The sequence below is a fragment of the Diospyros lotus genome, chromosome 9 (assembly GCF_014633365.1).
Source record: "Diospyros lotus cultivar Yz01 chromosome 9, ASM1463336v1, whole genome shotgun sequence".
NCBI lineage: Eukaryota > Viridiplantae > Streptophyta > Magnoliopsida > Ericales > Ebenaceae > Diospyros > Diospyros lotus.
The window spans coordinates 34,355,110-34,374,099 of record NC_068346.1 but is presented as its reverse complement, the minus strand read 5'-3'; the positions used below and the strand labels follow the sequence as shown (position 1 = coordinate 34,374,099).

General features: G+C 37.4%; 3 protein-coding genes and 1 pseudogene across 3 annotated transcripts; 2 read left to right on the top strand and 2 right to left on the bottom strand.

Annotated features, from left to right (window-relative positions):
• Positions 1-3,224: 3,224 nt before the first annotated feature.
• Positions 3,225-4,250, bottom strand: LOC127809377 (mitogen-activated protein kinase kinase kinase 20-like). Its single transcript, XM_052348137.1, has one exon. The coding sequence runs from the start codon at positions 4,248-4,250 to the stop codon at positions 3,225-3,227; it is 1,026 nt and encodes a 341-aa protein (XP_052204097.1).
• Positions 4,251-6,009: 1,759 nt separating this feature from the next.
• Positions 6,010-10,914, top strand: LOC127809376 (solute carrier family 40 member 3, chloroplastic-like; annotated as a pseudogene).
• A 502-nt stretch (positions 10,915-11,416) lies between these two features.
• Positions 11,417-16,322, top strand: LOC127810533 (uncharacterized). The gene is made up of 3 exons (XM_052350068.1): positions 11,417-11,858; positions 12,298-13,538; positions 16,026-16,322. The coding sequence occupies exon 2, from the start codon at positions 12,316-12,318 to the stop codon at positions 13,498-13,500; it is 1,185 nt and encodes a 394-aa protein (XP_052206028.1). The 5' UTR covers positions 11,417-11,858; positions 12,298-12,315; the 3' UTR covers positions 13,501-13,538; positions 16,026-16,322.
• Positions 16,323-17,120: 798 nt separating this feature from the next.
• Positions 17,121-18,253, bottom strand: LOC127810535 (mitogen-activated protein kinase kinase kinase 20-like). The gene has a single exon (XM_052350069.1). The coding sequence runs from the start codon at positions 18,151-18,153 to the stop codon at positions 17,170-17,172; it is 984 nt and encodes a 327-aa protein (XP_052206029.1). The 5' UTR covers positions 18,154-18,253; the 3' UTR covers positions 17,121-17,169.
• Between the last annotated feature and the right edge of the window lie 737 nt (positions 18,254-18,990).

Here is an 18,990-nt window from a genome sequence, read left to right as displayed (position 1 = left end):
TAAATCAAATAAATTTATAAATCTAAAGATATACGTCAGTATGTAATATGTATATTCGTTAATTTCATCTAATATTATTATATTATTATATCTATTTCTTATTCCATATTCTTTCAATTGGATAAATAACTAATAATTATATGTTAGTTAAAAATACCAATCTCTTTGTGTTATTTTTTAAAATTTATTTTTATTTTTAATTATTTATATTTAAAATAAAAATGTTGACGTTTAGAATTAGTCGACAGTGATTCTTCAACTCGCACTGATTAAATAAACACAAGTATGAATGGAAGAAACAAACAACACAGATAAAAAACAATACACGAGAATTTTTACGTTGTTCGGCCAGAACGATGCCTGTTCCATGACTGTTCTCTGATAATTTCAGCAGAGTAACAGTATATAATTGATTATGCCTGTACAATGGTATTCTGACCCCTATTTATAGAGTGTGGGTGTTTACAATTTAATGACTTCTGAATACAGAAAGATAATGTCACAGAGATAATTTGTCTTTATCAGTTTCACAAAATCGGGAATAGATTCCGTATTATCTAGGATGTGGTTTGACGAGTGAGCTAAAGGCTTCGCTGGGAACTCGCTTACTTTGGCTGTCAGATTTCGAGTTTCAGTGATTTGTAACCTTGTCGAGGTGTCTTCGGCTTTAGGCCCAGTGGATGCTCGGTGAAGTCTAGACCATAAAAGGTGGTCCAGAAATTACCTATAATAGAAAATTTTATAAAATTTAATTTTATGGAATTTATATTATACACTAAATCAAGTTCTACCAAAATCATTGGAATTAATAGAATAAATATAAACAAACACTAATAATAATAATAATAATAATAATAATAATAATAATAATAATAAAATTTGGGGGTTGAAAAATTGTTGGTTTTATAAACCCTCACAAAAATATAAAATTCGTTCCACCACTAAATCTCTCCTAAATTAACGGCCAAAAGGAGCACAGGGTTTTGTGCTTAAATGGGCCACAATCGAGAAATGGGCTACAATAAATGGGCTTACATGGACCTAAGATTCTGGGTTACCAACATAAAAAGGATCCCAGGAATTTATGTGATGTTGGGCCAGAACCTACAACTAGAAGGCCAGAATCATTGGGATTAATAGAATAAATATAAATAAACACTAATAATAATAATAATAATAATAATAAACACTAATAATAATAATAATAATAATAATAATAATAATAATAATAATAAACACTAATAATAATAGAAGAATAAATTAAGATGATACATTAAATTGTTTCAGTTTATTTCTTATGCACTCATCTGTTATACTTTCAGTTTGCCCATTTACTTAATTCATTACTCAAATAATAATATGCCAAACATGTCGTAACACTCCATTCATCATCCAAATAATAATTGATCATTTAGTAAAAAGTTATTCCAAAAAAATAAAATAAAATTAAAAGGCTTAGCAAATACATATAATTATATGTTAATTTCTTCTTTTTTTTCCAAATCTAATTAAAAGGGTGAATTTTGTGACCTTCATAATTGATGATGATATTTTCTATCTAACACCAGCTTTTTGGAGAGACGACGAAAGATAAAAATCTATAAACTTGAAAATAATTGCACAAATCAGCAATTTCAAGCTATTATCTATATAAAAAGTTTCAAGCTATTATCAATGGTCACGAGCGTCGAGAAACAACTTTGTACGCAATTCCCTCCTATCATTTCCCAAGAACTTGGATTCTCACCCAATTATAGCTCGTTGATTGTCGATTGATCGATGACAAGGGCGGATGTAGGGGGGGCTGGCACGGGCTTCAGCCCGTGCCAGCCCCAATTAAATAGTAAAAATATATATAATAAATAGTAATATATATATATATAAATATATAAACTCCTAAGCATAGCCCAGTCCCAAGCCCCCCTCTGCATCCGTCCCTGACCAATGATCTCTTGACAAGTTTTGATAAGGGCACGACACATAGTGCAAATGGAAAAGAACAAAGAAATTAAGATATATAGGCTTCGTCAACGTTCTAGTAGGTTTATATCATGGCTCATTAGTCATAATCCCAAACACTTAATTAAGGATTTTAGAATACTGATAGAGAATAATTTAGGATGAAAGAAATTACTTCACTATTTCTATGTGCTCACCAATCATTATGCACCACATATGTTAAGAAAAGTTAATATGATGTCAAGACGTATTTTCACTTAAAAATATCACGCGTTCCTTAAATACGACTTCAGATCAATTACTAACATGGAAGATTTAGAAAAACCAACGTATTTCTTCAGACTTAGTTAACATGCACTACTGGTTACCTTCACACATGTAATTGTATTTTTACATTTTAACGTGCACTACTGTTTGCCATAAGTAATTAATCTTATGGTAAATACAAGGCTAATGCAGAAAACAAGAGTAAGGTATTCCCCCCACAAGGATGCCAATCAACAGCAAAGAAAGGTAGGTGAGACTACACAAATAGAAAACGTTTATCTCCTACTCTTACCAAATATATGAGATCAAAGTGTTTGACGATTCTTCTTAGTGTTTCATCCTCACCAGCATCATGCTCCTTGTTTTTTGGGTTTAAGCATGTACATGAGTTGAGCATATGCAGCCTTTCCTTCATAGAGCAACATTTTGACCACTTTTGTGATGTGGTGTTCCTTCTTACCACTGCTATCTTAAGCTGTCTCCATGGCTATTATCTCACCACTTAAAAAATCACTCTCATAACAATTAGCTTCTTATTGGCTCAATACAAGCTCTTATATCTACTGAAAAATTATGGGGTTTAGAAGAAAAAATAGTAATGTTACATACACAAAATGAATCCTTCCAACTGTAATATTGTTTTATTGAGCCCAATTGCATGTATTATTTTTTTTCAGGAGTTCTATCATTAATAATTAAAAAAAAACACCCTCTTTATTGTAAATTAAAATAAAAGCCTATCTATCTTAATTATCTACCATATTTATATATTTTATAAAACATTAATTAGTTATGTTTGGATTATCAAGAGGAAGAAGAATATCTCCAAATACAGAGAAGTTGTATTGACTTGAATTGCTTAATTTGTAGGCATTTGGTAAAGAAAGAATTAATGCTGTACAAAATCATAGAGAAAGACAAACAGGCAGACAGAAAGAAAGAACGAAAGACAAGACAAACAGAAAGAAAGAAAGAAAGAAAGAAAGAAGAAACAATGTCTATAGAACAGGAACCCTCAAAGACGAAGGCAAATAGAACTCTATTGGTATTGTTGTCAAAGGATCCTCCTCTTCCTCCTTAAACATGGAAAACCGAAAAGCCCATCGACCATCTTCATCGGCACTCCTCAGCATCTCGTCGGCCCATTCTTCTGGCTCCCCTTCAACGAAAGGATGTCGAAGAAGCTCTGCAGCTGTTGATCTGGTTTCCCATTCCCTCTCGAAGCACTTCCGTAAGAAATCCTTGCCTTGGCTAGACATGTTTTCTGGAATTCTGGGTAGCTCTCTCCCAAGAATTATCTTCAATTTCAGCTCTAGCCTGTCCGTGCACTCCCATGGAGATCGTCCGGTCATCATCTGCGATACCGTGCACCCAAGAGCCCAAATATCCACTGGCGACTTGTTCATGTTCCAAACAATAGATTCTGGCGAAGCATAAGGAAGAGTCCCGCGAGTGCGGCCCATCAAACGAGGATCAATATCGCTCCATCCATTGCCTTCATCTGCTTTCTTTGCCAGTCCAAAATCGGCAATCTTCACGTAGTTCCCATTGCCGTGTTGAGAAGGGAAAACAAGAATGTTATGTGGCTTAATGTCGCAGTGGACGTAGCCCTTGTCATGCACGTAGTTTAAAGCTTTGAGCATCATGCGAGTGTAGCGTCGCACTTCTGATTCCGGCAGTGCCCCGCCCCTTCTTTCAATCAAACTCTTGAGGGAGCCGCCGGGAGCGAACTCCAGCAAGAGGTTGTACACCCTCCTGCCCTTCTCCTCGGAGACGTCTTCCCCATAACAACGGATGATTCCGGGACAATCACTCAACAAGAACAGGATGTCTCCTTCCTTCCGAAGAGAGGTCGAGGACGCGAAATCTGCAGACTTGACAGCAATCTCGGAAACCATCATCAGCGGCGAATCATCATCATCATCATCTTTAGAATCTGCTAATTCCCTCGTCAGAGGGACTGCCTTGCGCACGGTCCCGTACGATCCCTTGCCGAGAAACTCCTTCTTGATCCAGGAACCCATTAATATTAGTTTCAGACGATATGATCTTTCTCTCTGTCTCTCTTCTAATGATTCTCTTAATTTGTTTATTGTGAACAAAGACGTATATGTATGCAACTTAAATAAAGCTCGGTTCCTCCTAATCCAGAACCAATATGAATTGGATTACGCGTGGTGTATGCGCGTTATCAGATCAGATGAGATCAAGAACTGCAGAAATATATACGAGTTCATCCCGGCCACAACCCAGTGGCAGTTAAAGTAGTTAATTTCAGGTAAATTATACAAATCATCTATGAGATTTGTAAATTTGACAAATTATTTTTGAAGTTTGTTTGAGTTCAGCGCCAGAAAAGGAAAAAAAAAACCTTCCTTAATAATAATAATAATATATAAAAGCCTCATTATTATTTTATTTTCAAGAAATATGCCTAAACTATACTTAATTATAATTTGTTTCAAATTTAGACTAATTATTAAATTATTTCAATAATAAACCATCTTTATGATATGCATGTTAATATTGTACATTACACCACGATTCAAATGCCAAGAAGCTAGAGAAGTAGGAAGAATTAAGATGAGATCCTTGTGTGTGGCCAAATCATTTCACTAATTAATATGCACCCACACAGATACCATCTCCTTAACAAAATCAATTTTTACACTTTTATATATCTTTATTTATGTGACTATATATCTATGAGTGTTCAAATACTTATAATAGACCATAATGTTATGTATATATATTACATATTAATATTTAAAATAAAAGACTAACTTTTTTTGTGCTCTGTCACAACATTATTTTGACTAAAATAAACTTATCAATTTTGCATTTACCACTCCACGATTATACAAAGTAAATAAATCTGCTAAAAGAATGGATTATACACATTATTCAATTTATAAAAGACTTGCATGTATCTCTATTTTTAAATTTTATGCAAGTAATGTATCTCTTATTAAAATTATGAGTAAATTATAAAGTGGAATCCCAGACAAAAAAGAGTTTAATCCCTATCTCCTTGTAATGAAAGCTTGCTAGCATTAGTCTCTTTTGAAGCTCCAAACATAGAGAGTCAAGCAACTCATGCACAATCATTGGCACCCATCAATAATAACATCTCATCATCATTATCAACAAATTCTTTTGGCTCGCTGAAATCAAGTGATTTTTCTTGAAAGCTTGTTTTTGTTCATGCATTACAAAAAAATTGATATTTTTCAATGATTTTTTTGCCGCCGCAAAACATGGTATTTGCAACGATTTTTTCAACATTTTGTGACGATTTTAAAAAATTTTCACAAAATTTAAATATTTTAAATTTTAAAATTAAATTTTGCGAGGATTTTCAAAAATTGTCATTAAATTTAGGAAATAATTTAATAATTAAAAAAATAAATTAAATTAACATTTGTGATGATTTTGAAGAACCACTGCAAAATTTTAGAAAATATCTAATATTTATATTAAAAATATATAAATTTGGATAATTTATAGAAAGAAATTTTAAAAAAATATGTTAACTTTTCTTTTTATTTTTAATCAATTAATTAATTTAATTTAATCAATTAATTATTTTTAAATTTATATTAATAAAATATAAAATATAATTCTGAAAAATAGTGATTGGATTAGTATATAATTAATATACGCGGATATATAACAAGGAAGCTTCGCATATCAGTAGACTTTGCACGCGAGGGCACATATGTGAGGTCCTGGGATCGAAACTGGGGGAAGACAGCAGCTGTAATAAAATTTCAGCATTGCCACATGGCGAGCGGTCATGCGGCCAAGTGGGGCGCACCGCAGGGCGCCACAAAAAGCCATGTGTGCACGAGCGGGTCAGAAACAGCGGCAGCTGCTAAAATTCGCAAAATGTTACCAACCACCGCAAAAAATATAATTTTGTGGCGACTACTTCAGCGGTTGTTGAAAACCGTCACTAAATTCCTATTTTTGTCTAGTGATGGTCAATGAGAATCTTAAAGGTGGGAAGTTTTTTATGCTAGATGTTCAATAACAGAAACTGAAGAACCCAATCATGTTCGCTCTGACAAAGAAGTCCAGAATGAATTTTCATCTCCTGCTTCTAATTGTTCAATCCCTGTTGTTCATATAAAATCTGATATCCTTGAGATTGAATCTTCATATTAAATTGCTGGTAGAAGATACTTATGCTGACAATCTGTTCACAACATTGCCAGTATGATCTCAAGTGGCCAACAACTCTTTTCCTTTGCAAATATTGAATAAGCAAGACGAAAGCGTGGGGATGCTGCTGTCTCATCTTCTCATTCTTTTGTTGTTTCATTTTCAGGTCTTTTCAGAGGAGGAGCAGAATGTCCTTGCTACAATCCCTGCGCATCCAGCAGGACTGTAAGGTAGTGGCAAACTCCCTTATGTGTAATTTACTATCGACATATGTTATTGTTGGATTTTTTTTACAGAAACAAGGTGAAAAACATCAAAGTTTGTAAGCAAGAACAATAAGAATTCGAGACTGTAAAAAACGTCTATATTGCATTGATGATTAAAACATATATTTATACATAATTAATAACAGAAATTCAAAAAAAACTCAGCCTAATTTGTTGTCTGTTGCATCTAACAGCCATTTCTCCTAAGGAATAGCAAAAGAAATAATAAACTTCCTAGTCTTATGGTCATATTCTGCATTGAGCATCTGGCCTCCACCAGCACCTTCTCTGTGGATGGTTAGTCTTTTTGCAGTGTGGGCAGAGTGGTTATGTTCCACTCTTGTTGCTGTTGTTGTTACCTGTACTTGGTCCAGGCTTGTCGTTGTTGTTTTGCTTCTTCTTCTTGTTCTTGCCTCCTTCATTGTTTTGGGATCTGCCTTGAAATGCACCCTCCACTAAACCTTCTTGCCTTATGAGCCTCCTTTGCTCCTATGCTTGCAGTGCATTAACATGTTCTGCCTAGGAAATGCTTGACAGATCCTTTGACTTTTCTAAAGAAGAGATTTTAGCTTCATGCTTCTCAAGTAATGTAACCAGAATCTTTTGCACAATTCTCTCATCAGAAAAATCCTTACCAAGCAATCTCACCTTGTTTACAATGCTGAGCAGTTTGTCAGAATACTCTTTGATGGATTCTGACTTTCATTCTTTGCATCTTGAATTTCCTGATCAGGTTCATCACCTGCTTGTTCTTTGTCCTCTCATTGCCTTGGTATTCCTTCTTGAGATACTACCAGATATCATTTGCAGATTCTAGGTTCATGATTCTAGTGAAAATTGTGCTTGAAACTGCAGAGTACAAGCAAGCCTTTGCTTTCAATTTTCTGGTCCTTTTCTCCTTATAGTTCTTGAGCTGAGCAACTGTTGGATTGGTAGGCAGTGCTGGAACTTCATAGTCATTCTCCACTGCTTCCTACAAATCCAAAGCATCCAAATGAACTCTCATTCTAACAGCCCAGGCTTCATAGTTGTCACCATCAAAGACTGGTGGTGTAACTGATGGAAGATTTTTGTGTGTTGTGTTTGTGCTGAAGGTTTTGGTTTGTGTTTAGGCTCACTCAACTCACAGATCCCTTAAGAAATCAAGCTCTGGTACCAATTTGTTGGTTTTTTACAGAATCAAGGTAAAAAAACAGCAAAGTTCGTAAGCAAGAACAATAAGAATTCAAGACTGCAAAAAATGTCTATATTGCATTGATGATTAAAACAGATATTGATACATGAATTGATAACATAAATCCAAAAAAATTCAACCTATAATCTGCTGTCTATTGCATCTAACAGTAACAGCTATTTCTCCTAAGGAATAGTAAAAGAAATAATAAACTTCCTGGTCTTATGGTCATATTTCAGCATGTGTTTTTGACTTGTTCAACCAGTTCTTGAGGCACGTCATTCAACAGTTGTTCCATGATAAACAACGACTGAATTTTGTGTAACTATAATCACTTAAATGAAGTGCATGCACAAATGAACAAAAATTATTTCATAGTGGGTGGTCCATACCTCCCATGGCCCCTCATGTTGTCACCCTTTCCCAGGGGCTTGTGGGTGAAGTTCTGGTCTCAATATCAGAATTCAAACACATTGAACAGCTAGGCTAGATACATCAAACTCGGGTAGAGCGTCTGATTCATGGGGTTTGTGGTTTGTGAAGCTGTCAAACTACTGGCAGCATCAGCTTTCTTTCTTCCTTTCCTTCTTTTAGCTAATAAAGTTTTGTGTGTGTTCGCAGATGCTCTGGCAATGGCTGTAAACTTTTCCATTTTAGAATACAGTAATCTATTTTTCATGGTATCATACAGCAAATTGTATTGATGTTGGATCATTTGAACATAATAATCTGTTTTAAATGGTATCATACAGCATATTTTGATATGTTGGATCATTGAGAAGTTTCTAATTCAATCATATTTTATTTGAACAACCTTGTATGCTAGTTGTGCAGCTGGAAATTTGGTGGAACAGCTCTGGAATTTTGCATGGCCTGCTGTCAATGCATCCAAACCTTCTCCCAATTGCAATAATGGGTTTCTTTGCAAAGGTTTCAATGTGTTCAAAGAGATAGACAATGCATATAAATAAAAGGCAAAAGAATGCTTTCTAACGAGGTCCATGTTGAACAGCTTGCAGTAATTGTTGGGGCCCTTTTGTTGGTAAACTTTTGGATCATTTCCCTAGAGTACCTGCACGTACGTTTTTGTCAACTCTCCAGGTAATTGGTTCATGAATGACCAGCCTTAGAGCTAGTTTCTGAACTATCTCTTCCTGGATAGTTGTATCCTAACACTTTGCTTTCGCTCAGGCAGCTGCTCAGCTTTTATCTGTTGCTAAGATAGTCGATGCCCATATGGTTCACCCATCTGTGTCATCCATGGTTTCCCGCCCTTGGTTTGTTGTTTTAGTATTCGCTGGGGCTGTTGAGAGGCCGTCTGGGTTGGCTCTGGGGATTGCGTGGAACGTGACTGGGTTGTGCTGGGAGTTCTTATTCATACCCGTTTATTTCTTATATCTGTTGGCAGTTATCTTTTTCCCTTCTCTGGTCCCTGTATTGGATGTCAGGATTTTCTAATTGTAGGCATTCTCCTCATGCAGTTAGCAGGGGCAAATCGGCCCGTTGCTCTTGCACAAGCAAATGCTACTCTTAGCCAAATTGATCTTCTCTGCGAGGTTCTTGTAATTTCTGTGACCATTTCATTATGACAGGGCTAATTACATGCAGACTCATAATTTTGGGTGGTGATATTCTCATATTTGTTGCTTGTAACTGAAATTATGGCAGTATTCTCTTGCTCAAATCCTGGAGTGCACATTAATATGGGGTCCAATGGATAAGTTCTATATCAACAACTGACCCAAATATTCAAACTGGTTAAATTGTTGCAATTTGGAACTTAAAATGGCGCACTCTCAAAGAAGAGATTTGACATCTAATGCTATTGTAGATTGCTGGAGCATCTCTATTTGGCATCTCCTGTCTAAATACAACGCTGTGACCTGCTTAAAGCTTGTTGCTGGTTCAATGATATGGGCGCTTCTTGTTGCTGTAAACCTCTCGTTCTTGCTCTTTCCTAATATTTCTTTCTTCTTCTGCTTGCTCTGGCATATGTTGCTTTGCTAGAACTATTCCTTGTTATTCTGAGATTCACACTGTCTCAAGGTTGGTCTCATGTGGTTAACCGACAAACTTTCTAAAGGAGTTCTTGATCTTACTAAAACTCCACAAGCATGTTGCAAAAACTCTACAGAAAGACCTCTGCTGGATACTGAGAATATAGGTTTGTCTTCAGCTTAACTTCAAATTGTTATTTTGATGTGGACTACCCAACTAACTACAATCTTGATAAACAGTGAAAATGAGTGTGGAGGCTACCAAGCATGGGTGGGTTGTATACATGCAGCAGCCTGTGCTCCCAGCAAGCCTAGCATATGTTCTTCTTTACTTCAATGTTGTTCTTGCTCCTGGTGGAGTGATGACAGCATTCTTAACGCAGCATGGTATTATCCTAATTGCTAAACTTTTTACCTGCATTGTCATGGGGAGGCTTCTTCTGGTTGACTAAATCTAATTTCTACTTATGTAGAAATGTTTAGTTTGTTATAAGCAATCCTCTGCTTATTTGGAGGTGGCCATAAAATATGGCACAGTAAAGAGATTTTTGTACTTAGCATGTTATCATTTGCCTCCATCATTTTAATGGCTGAACCTTGGCTGTTCTTATATTCATGCTTCAAGGATTTTGTACTTAGCAAGTGTTTGTACTCAAATGTCTTACTTCTTCTTTGCAACATGTAAATTTTGGTCAAAATCCTAAGTGAAACAATGGTGCTGTATAGGTATCTAAAAAAAAAAAAAGAAAAGTGCTGAAGCTCTTTACAAATTCTGCTTGAAATTTTTTTTGGCTTTAGACCCTCAGATCTACCATTCTGATTGTTACAGGTCTAAATCCATTAATAATTGGGGGGTTTAGTGGATTATGTGCTTTCATGGGTGTTGCAGGAACATATCTATCTGCAAACATGATCAAACAGTTTGGAGTTTTTAAGGGTCTCTTTCTAGATATTATTCCTGTTAGTATACCAGCCATACCTATTTTTGTTTATACTCTTATCTTAAGATATATTAATCTGAGAAATTTGTTAAATTAATTATTGACTAGTAATTTATTTAAAGGCTCAAGCTATAAGAGAGAAGTGAACTTTATCTTTCATACTATTGAAAGATAAATAAATGCATCTTCAGTAAACATCTACAAGCATAGACAAGTAAAATATCTTCTGGGTATACTATAAATTCTAAGATATATCGGAATGTATTAGTAGTTGAACCCATATTGGAAGCTAATTAACAAAGAAAGCGGAAATGCATTGCTTCTACCTACCCCCAAAAAAAAAATGCATTGCCTTCACATGTAAATGAATTTTTAAATTTTAACATGCACTACTGCTTGCCATAAGTAATTAATCATATGGTAAATACAAGGTTAATGCAGAAAACAACAGTAAGGTATTCCCCACAACGATGCCAATCAACAGGAAAGAAAGGTAGGTGAGGCTATACAAATAGGAAACTTTTATCTCCTACTCTTATCAAATATATGAGATCAAAGTGTTTGGTTGTACTTCTTAGTGCTTCGTCCTCACCAGCATCATGCTCCTTGTTTTTTGGGTTTAAGAATGTACATGAGTTGAGCATACACAGTCTTTCCTTTGAAAATTAATTCTAATAATAATACAAAACAAAAAGAAAAAAAATAAATAATAAAAAAAATCAAAAAAATCAAAGGGGGTAGCTCGCGCCATGACCGCGGCATGCATGCCGCGGCCACAGCGCGAGGCAGCTGCCTCTCTGCTGCTCGCGGTCGGGCCGCGCATGCCGCGGCCAGACCGCGCCACAGCATGCTTGCTGTGGCTCGCGGGTGAGCCGCGGCATGCATGCCGCGGCCGCACCGCGGTACGGGTCGGCCTTAATAAGCCGACCCCCTCGCATTTATTCCCCCCGCATTGCCTTCTCCTTCTACCAATTTCCCTCACCCCGCCCTCACCTAGCCTCCCACGATTCTCCCAGCCTGCTCCCTTACAAATTTTCCAAGATTTTCTTCAAGGACCTCCCCTCTTCACTCTCCAACTTCAACATTAAAGGTATGTTTGGAATCAGTTTAGTGTTTTTGTATGGATTGGTGCTCCATTGTGGAAATGGGTGTTGAGTTGCTTTGTGAATGGGAGCAAAGATGTTGTGGTTGGTGATGTTGTGTATGGATTGTTGTTGTTTGTTCTGCTTTTATTTGGGGAAACTTTAGTGCATCCTAAGCCTTATTTTCCTTTTTCCCTTTCAGCATGCACACCAAGTGTTCGATGAAATGCCCCAACCACACATTTTCACACACATTGCACTATAAGTTGGGGGAGTGGAATGATTTAAGTTTGGGGGATATTGTGGCACCTTTGGCTTCTACAAAATATATATATAAAAAAAAAAAAAAGAGAAGAAGAAGAAGAAGATAAGAAACAAACAAATAGAGAAATAATTGATTCTTTCCCTTATTTATTCCCATTCTAATGGTTGGTTTTGTGCTTGCAGGATCGATCACAAGCAAAGATGGCACCCAAAACTCGCTACACTCCAGCCGCAAACAAGGGTAAAGCCATTGTAACAAGTTCAAATGCTTCCAAACGGCCGCGAGCTAATCCTCCATCATATCCAATCTACCTTACTACCGAAACTGAAGAACGGGCCCGAGTGATAAAGTCCTGGCCTCTCCATAGGGAGCGAGAAGTTGACCTTGCTAGCATTGAGATCACAGGTGTTTCTGAAGTTATTCATGCCAAGAAGTGGCACAAATTTTGTGCCAAGCCTCACAAGATCTATCCCTCCGTGGTTCGAGAATTCCTCGCCAATTTCAATGATAACATCCTTGGAGGTGATGATGAAGATGAGGAAGCTCATGCCTTCCATACATATGTGCGAGGAGTGTGGGTACCATTCAGTCCTGACGTAATCCAACACTTTTATCAAGTGACATCAGGGACAGCTCTCCCGGACATAGAGGACTGGAATCAAGTGGCTCATTTTTGCTTCAATGAAGACATTCCACCGGTGTGGCCGTGCCACAATGTGGTGCTCCATAACGAGCTCAACCTCAAGGCGAAGATGTTCCATTACATCTTATCCTCTAACATCGCTCCATCCTCACACATGATTGAGATATACCCTCCACGGATGCAACTGCTATATACCTTGGCTACTGGACATGATTTGAATTTTGGCGAGCGCATATTCCAACAAATCGTCACCCTCGCCTTGACCAAGGGTAGTAAGAAGAGGATTTATTTTCCAGCACTCATCTCAGCATTGTGCAAGCAAGCCAAAGTTCCTACATCATCATCTAAGCTCGACAGGACGAAACCCATACTGATCAATCTCTACACTATCCGGCAGTCACAGACTCAAATTGTCCAGCACCGACATGCCGCTCAAATGCGAGACGCAGCAGCAGAGGCCGAGGAAGAAGATGAAGCTGCGGAGTACATGGAACCCGAAACACCACCAGCAGTGAGGCCACCACTCCGACGTCGGTCTGGAGGAGTCAACTTCGGCCCCACCTTGGAGGCCATGCAAGCACAGATACAAGAAAATCGAGAAGAGCAAGATCGGCAATTCCGCTTGTTCCAAGCGGGCCTAGATATTCTCAGAGCCGACCTTCGTACCCAGCATGAGGAGATGAGATCCATGTTTGCCCAGCTACTCCAGTACCAGCCACCCCCACCTCCTGAAGACCATTGACTCACTCTGACCATCACTGCACTGCTTCTCCATCCCAGGTACCTTCCTTCCTGTTTACTGCTTTTCAAGCCCTTGGGATAATGGCTCATTTTAAGTTTGGGGAGAGGGTTTGGTTTTTTAATTATGCATGATATGTTAGCCTACCTAGTTGTAGCCATTTATAAAAAAAAAAAAAAAAATGGTTGGATAGCTCTAGCAGCAATGATGAACACTACATGGTATTTTTATGATTCACAGAGTAGTTGATAGTGATGCCCCTCACATTGTTTGAATTACTCATATGTCCATGTGATGACTTCTATTGAGCACGTGTGTCGGGTTACGCATTACATAGGTTGAATGCACTTACCTAGATGGCTAGTGGACTCTCCCCTTCGACTTAGGACTGTAACTTATAAAAAAAAAATGTTTGGAGAAGGTCAAGTTGTGGTAGTGTCTACTGAGGAATGTGTTGATTCTGTGCATATTTAAAATTTGTTTGGAGTGTGTAGACAAACTAACAGAAGCTAACCAATGACCAAAGATTAGAAATCTTATCCCTCTATTGTTGTGTCATGCAATGTGTTGATTCCGTACATGGTTAATGTTGATTCCGTGCATGTTTAATGTTGAAGTTGGAGAGTAAAGAGGGGAGGTCCTTGAAGAAAATCTTGGGAAATTTGTAGGGGAGAAGGCTGGGAGAATTGTGGGAGGCTAGGTGAAGGCGGGGTGAGGGAAATTGGTCGAGGAAGAAGAGGAGGAGAAGGCAGGGGGGAAATAAATGGGTAGGGGGTCGGCCTATTAAGGCCGACCCGTACCGCAGTGCGGCCACGGCATGCATGCCGCAGTTCACCCACGAGCCACTACAAGCATGTTGTGGCGTGGTCTGGCCGCGAGCAGCAGAGAGGCTACTGCCTCACATTGTGGCCGCGGCATGCATGCCGCGGTCTTAGCGCGAGCTGCCCCCCTTTGATTTTTTTGATTTTCTTTTTTATTATTTATTTTTTTTCTTTTTGTTTTGTATTATTATTAGAGTTATTTTTTTATTTTTTTTTATTTTTCAATTTTATAGCCTATGCTCTAAATAATGAACTCTCGTGACCAATGCATTCTCTAACCTAGTACCCAACACTCTAAAACAAATGCAAAATAGAGAAATAAAAGAAACAACAGCAAATAAAGATGAAAAGATAGGAAATTGGATTTCCTCCCAAAAAGCGCTTGTTTAGAGTCATTAGCTTGACTGTGTTGCTGCTCATTCCGGATTGCTCAACTCGGTGGATGTCTTTTCCTTGGCAAATTCATCCCCTAGATATGGCTTGAGTCGCTGTCCATTCACCTTAAACATACCCTTGGTGTCATGAGTGACATCAACGGCGCTATGTGGATAAACTTTGACAACAGTGAACGGCCCAGACCACCTTGAGCTCAACTTGCCTGGAAATAACTTGAGTCGTGAGTTAAATAACAACACTTTTTGCCCCACCTCAAATTGCTTCCAATGAATGTGATGATCATGCCATTTCTTGATTCACTCCTTGTATAACCTGGCACTTTCATATGCCTCCAACCGAAATTCATTCAATTCATTTAGCTGCAACAACCTCTTTTCACCGGTCTTCTTTAAATCAAAATTTAGCTTTTGCACTGCCCAATAGGCTCGATACTCCAACTCAACTGGTAAGTGACATGCTTTTCCAAAGACAAGACGATACAGTGACATTCCAATAGGCGTCTTAAATGCAGTGCAATAAGCCCATAACGCATCGTCAAGTTTTTTCGACCAATCTTTACGAGATGCATTCACTGTGAGCTCCAAGATCCTCTTCATCTCTCGATTTGAAATCTCCACTTGCCCACTTGTTTGGGGAGGATAGGGAGTAACAACCTTGTGTTTCACCCCATATTTGGCCAAAAGAGTGTTGAAGTACCGGTTGCAACAATGCTTTCCCCCATCACTTATTATGGCCCAAGTAGTACCAAAACGAGTAAAAATATTTTTCTTGAGGAAACTCACCATGGCTCCGCCATCATTAGTGGGTAATGCAATAGCCTCGACCCACTTGGAGACGTAGTCCACTGCTATAAAAATATAAACATTGGACAATGAGGGTAGGAATGGGCCCATGAAATCAATGCCCCAAACATCAAATAATTCAACTTCAAGAATTCCATGAAGAGGCATTTCTTGCTTCCTTGATATGTTTCCCGTCCGTTGGCATCCGTCACACTTCTTTACCAATGTCTGAGCATCTCTAAAAAAAGTGGGCTAATAAAATCAAATTCTTTCATTTTGTAGCCTGGAAGCTTGGGGTTCCAACGTCACAGGCGTCGATGTTTATAATCTATTTTCAACTATGTTTTTCCCCCACCATATTAATGTCTCATGTTCAAATTACTACTAAAATTTTGAAAAATTAAATAATGCAAAAAATGTACACGAATGGTTGGACCTAGAGGATTGGCATGGTTAATAATAGACTTCATTACTTGAGAATAGTTAGTTGTCTTATATATAACTTGTTTCCTTTGGATAATTTATACAGTTGAACTGGTGGTATTCTCACGTCTACTGACCGAAGGCAAAAGACATTTCCTGCCTCTCCCCTCAGGTTGCTAGTGCTTTTATTCTAGAAGACACCTATGGTGCTTTTCTGAGCTCGTTTAGTCGCTTATTATTATTGTGATAGCAAAAGAGTCTTCATAAATTTTGAATGAAAATATTTTCTCACTCAGATGTGCTGAAACTTGAATTTGTGAATGTTTATATAGAGGGTTGTCACTCTCCAAGGATATGGAAGTAAATTGTCTCATATATGTATTTTCTCCTTTGTTGTATTGTATGCTGCTATTGTGTTGTATTTTCAGTTTATAGTCTATAAATAGGTTAAGGTAGTCAGAAGATTGATGATTGATAAATGAATTAAATTTTATTTCCCTCTCAATTCTCTCTTACCCTTTGTTTACGTTGAATTCCCCCTCCTTTCTTCTTACCTCTCCCTCTCTTTCCACTCTTTCATTCCTGATTTCTCCCATATTTCTATTCTAAACCCAAGGAGCTTAACAAGGGCTTCTTCCCCCTAAGCTGTAATATGTACGTGTGATGTTTCCTTAAATGACGTTCTTAGTAATTCAAGCATCTATTTGTTCTACTAGCAACTGCCCTTATTTGTTCTACTAGCAACTGCCCTTTAGGAATGATGTTTCATTCCTGATTTCTGTTTGTCATTCATTCTGTTCTGCAGGGTTAGGATAATTATGTTCTTCAATTTGGACATGAGAAGACAAAATTAGGATGAATAAGTGCCAGTGTTATATCATATTTTATTGTCAATAAACACTACAAACTCTTATATTTACTGAAAAATTATGAGGTTTAAAAGAAAAAATAGTAATATTACATACATAAAATGAATCCTTCCAACTGTAATATTGTTTTATTGAGCCCAATTGTATAATTTTTTTCAGGAGTCCTATCATTAATAATTAAAAAAAACACCTTCTTTATGGCAAATTAAAATAAAAGCCTATATATCTTATCTACCACAGTTATATATTTTATAAAACATTAATTAGTTATGTTTGGATTATCAAGAGGAAGAAGAATATCTCCAAATACAGAGAAGTTGTATTGACTTGAATTGCTTAATTTGTAGGCATTTGGTAAAGAAAGAATTAATGCTGTACAAATCATAGAGAAAGACAAACAGACAGACAGAAATAAAGAAAACAAAGAAAGAAGAAACAAATAGAACTCTCAAAGACGAAGGCAAATAGAACTCTAATCGTATTTGCCCATTCTTCTGGCTCCCCTTGAACGAAAGGATGTCGAAGAAGCTCTGCAGCTGTTGATCTGGTTTCCCATTCCCTCTCGAAGCACTTCCGTAAGAAATCCTTGCCTTGGCTAGACATGCTTTCTGGAATTCTGGGTAGCTCTCTCCCAAGAATTATCTTCAATTTCAGCTCTAGCCTGTCCGTGCACTCCCATGGAGATCGTCCGGTCATCATCTGCGATACCGTGCACCCAAGAGCCCAAATATCCACTGGCGACTTGTTCATGTTCCAAACAATAGATTCTGGCGAAGCATAAGGAAGAGTCCCGCGAGTGCGGCCCATCAAACGAGGATCAATATCGCTCCATCCATTGCCTTCATCTGCTTTCTTTGCCAGTCCAAAATCGGCAATCTTCACGTAGTTCCCATTGCCGTGTTGAGAAGGGAAAACAAGAATGTTATGTGGCTTAATGTCGCAGTGGACGTAGCCCTTCTCATGCACGTAGTTTAAAGCTTTGAGGATCATGCGAGTGTAGCGTCGCACTTCTGATTCCGGCAGTGCCCCGCCCCTTCTTTCAATCAAACTCTTGAGGGAGCCGCCGGGAGCGAACTCCAGCAAGAGGTTGTACACCCTCTTGCCCTTCTCCTCGGAGACGTCATCCCCATAACAACGGATAATTCCGGGACAATCACTCAACAAGAACAGGATGTCTCCTTCCTCCCGAAGAGAGGTTGAGGACGCGAAATCTGCAGACTTGACAGCAATCTCGGAAACCATCATCAGCGGCGAATCATCATCATCATCTTTAGAATCTGCTAATTCCCTCGTCAGAGGGACTGCCTTGCGCACAGTCCCGTAGGATCCCTTTCCGAGAAACTCCTTCTTGATCCAGGAACCCATTAATATTAGTTTCAGACGATATGATCTTTCTCTCTGTCTCTCTTCTAATGATTCTCTTAATTTGTTTATTGTGAACAAATACGTATATGCAACTTAAATAAAGCTCAGTTCCTCCTAATCCAGAACCAATATGAATTAATGGATTACGCGTGGTATCTTAAGTTGAATATTTTGAGCGCACACACACACACACACATATATATGTATATGCAGATAAGAACTGTTCTAATCCAAAACCAATATAAATTGGAGTACGCGCGTGGTATCTTAAGTTGTATATTTTGAACACACACACACACATATATATGTATATGCAGATAAGAACTGTTCTAATCCAAAACCAATATGAATTGATATATGCGCGTTATCAGATCAGATGAGATCAAGAACTGCAAATATATATACATAGTTCATCCCGACCACAACCCAGTGGCAGCTAAAAGTAGTTAATTTGTGTGATCAATGGTGACTACAAGAAAAATAGTTTTTAGTGACGGAATTTAGTGACAAATACTAATTAGCGATGGATAGTGATGGATATTCCGTTGTTAATATTTTTAAATATTTTTTTAATTTAATGACAGAAAGACCCGTCACTAAATTTAACGACGAAATTAGCAATAGAAATCCTATTACTAAATAATTTTTAATATTTTTAATAAATTTAAAACTTTAGCGATAGAATAAATCCTTCGCTAAAAAAGGAAAAATTAAATTAAAAATTTAAAATTTTAGTGACAAAAAAATATTCATCTCTAAAAAGTAAAAAAAATTAAATTAAAAATATAAAACTTTATTTAAGGGATTATACTCATCTCTAAAAAAGAAAAAAAATAA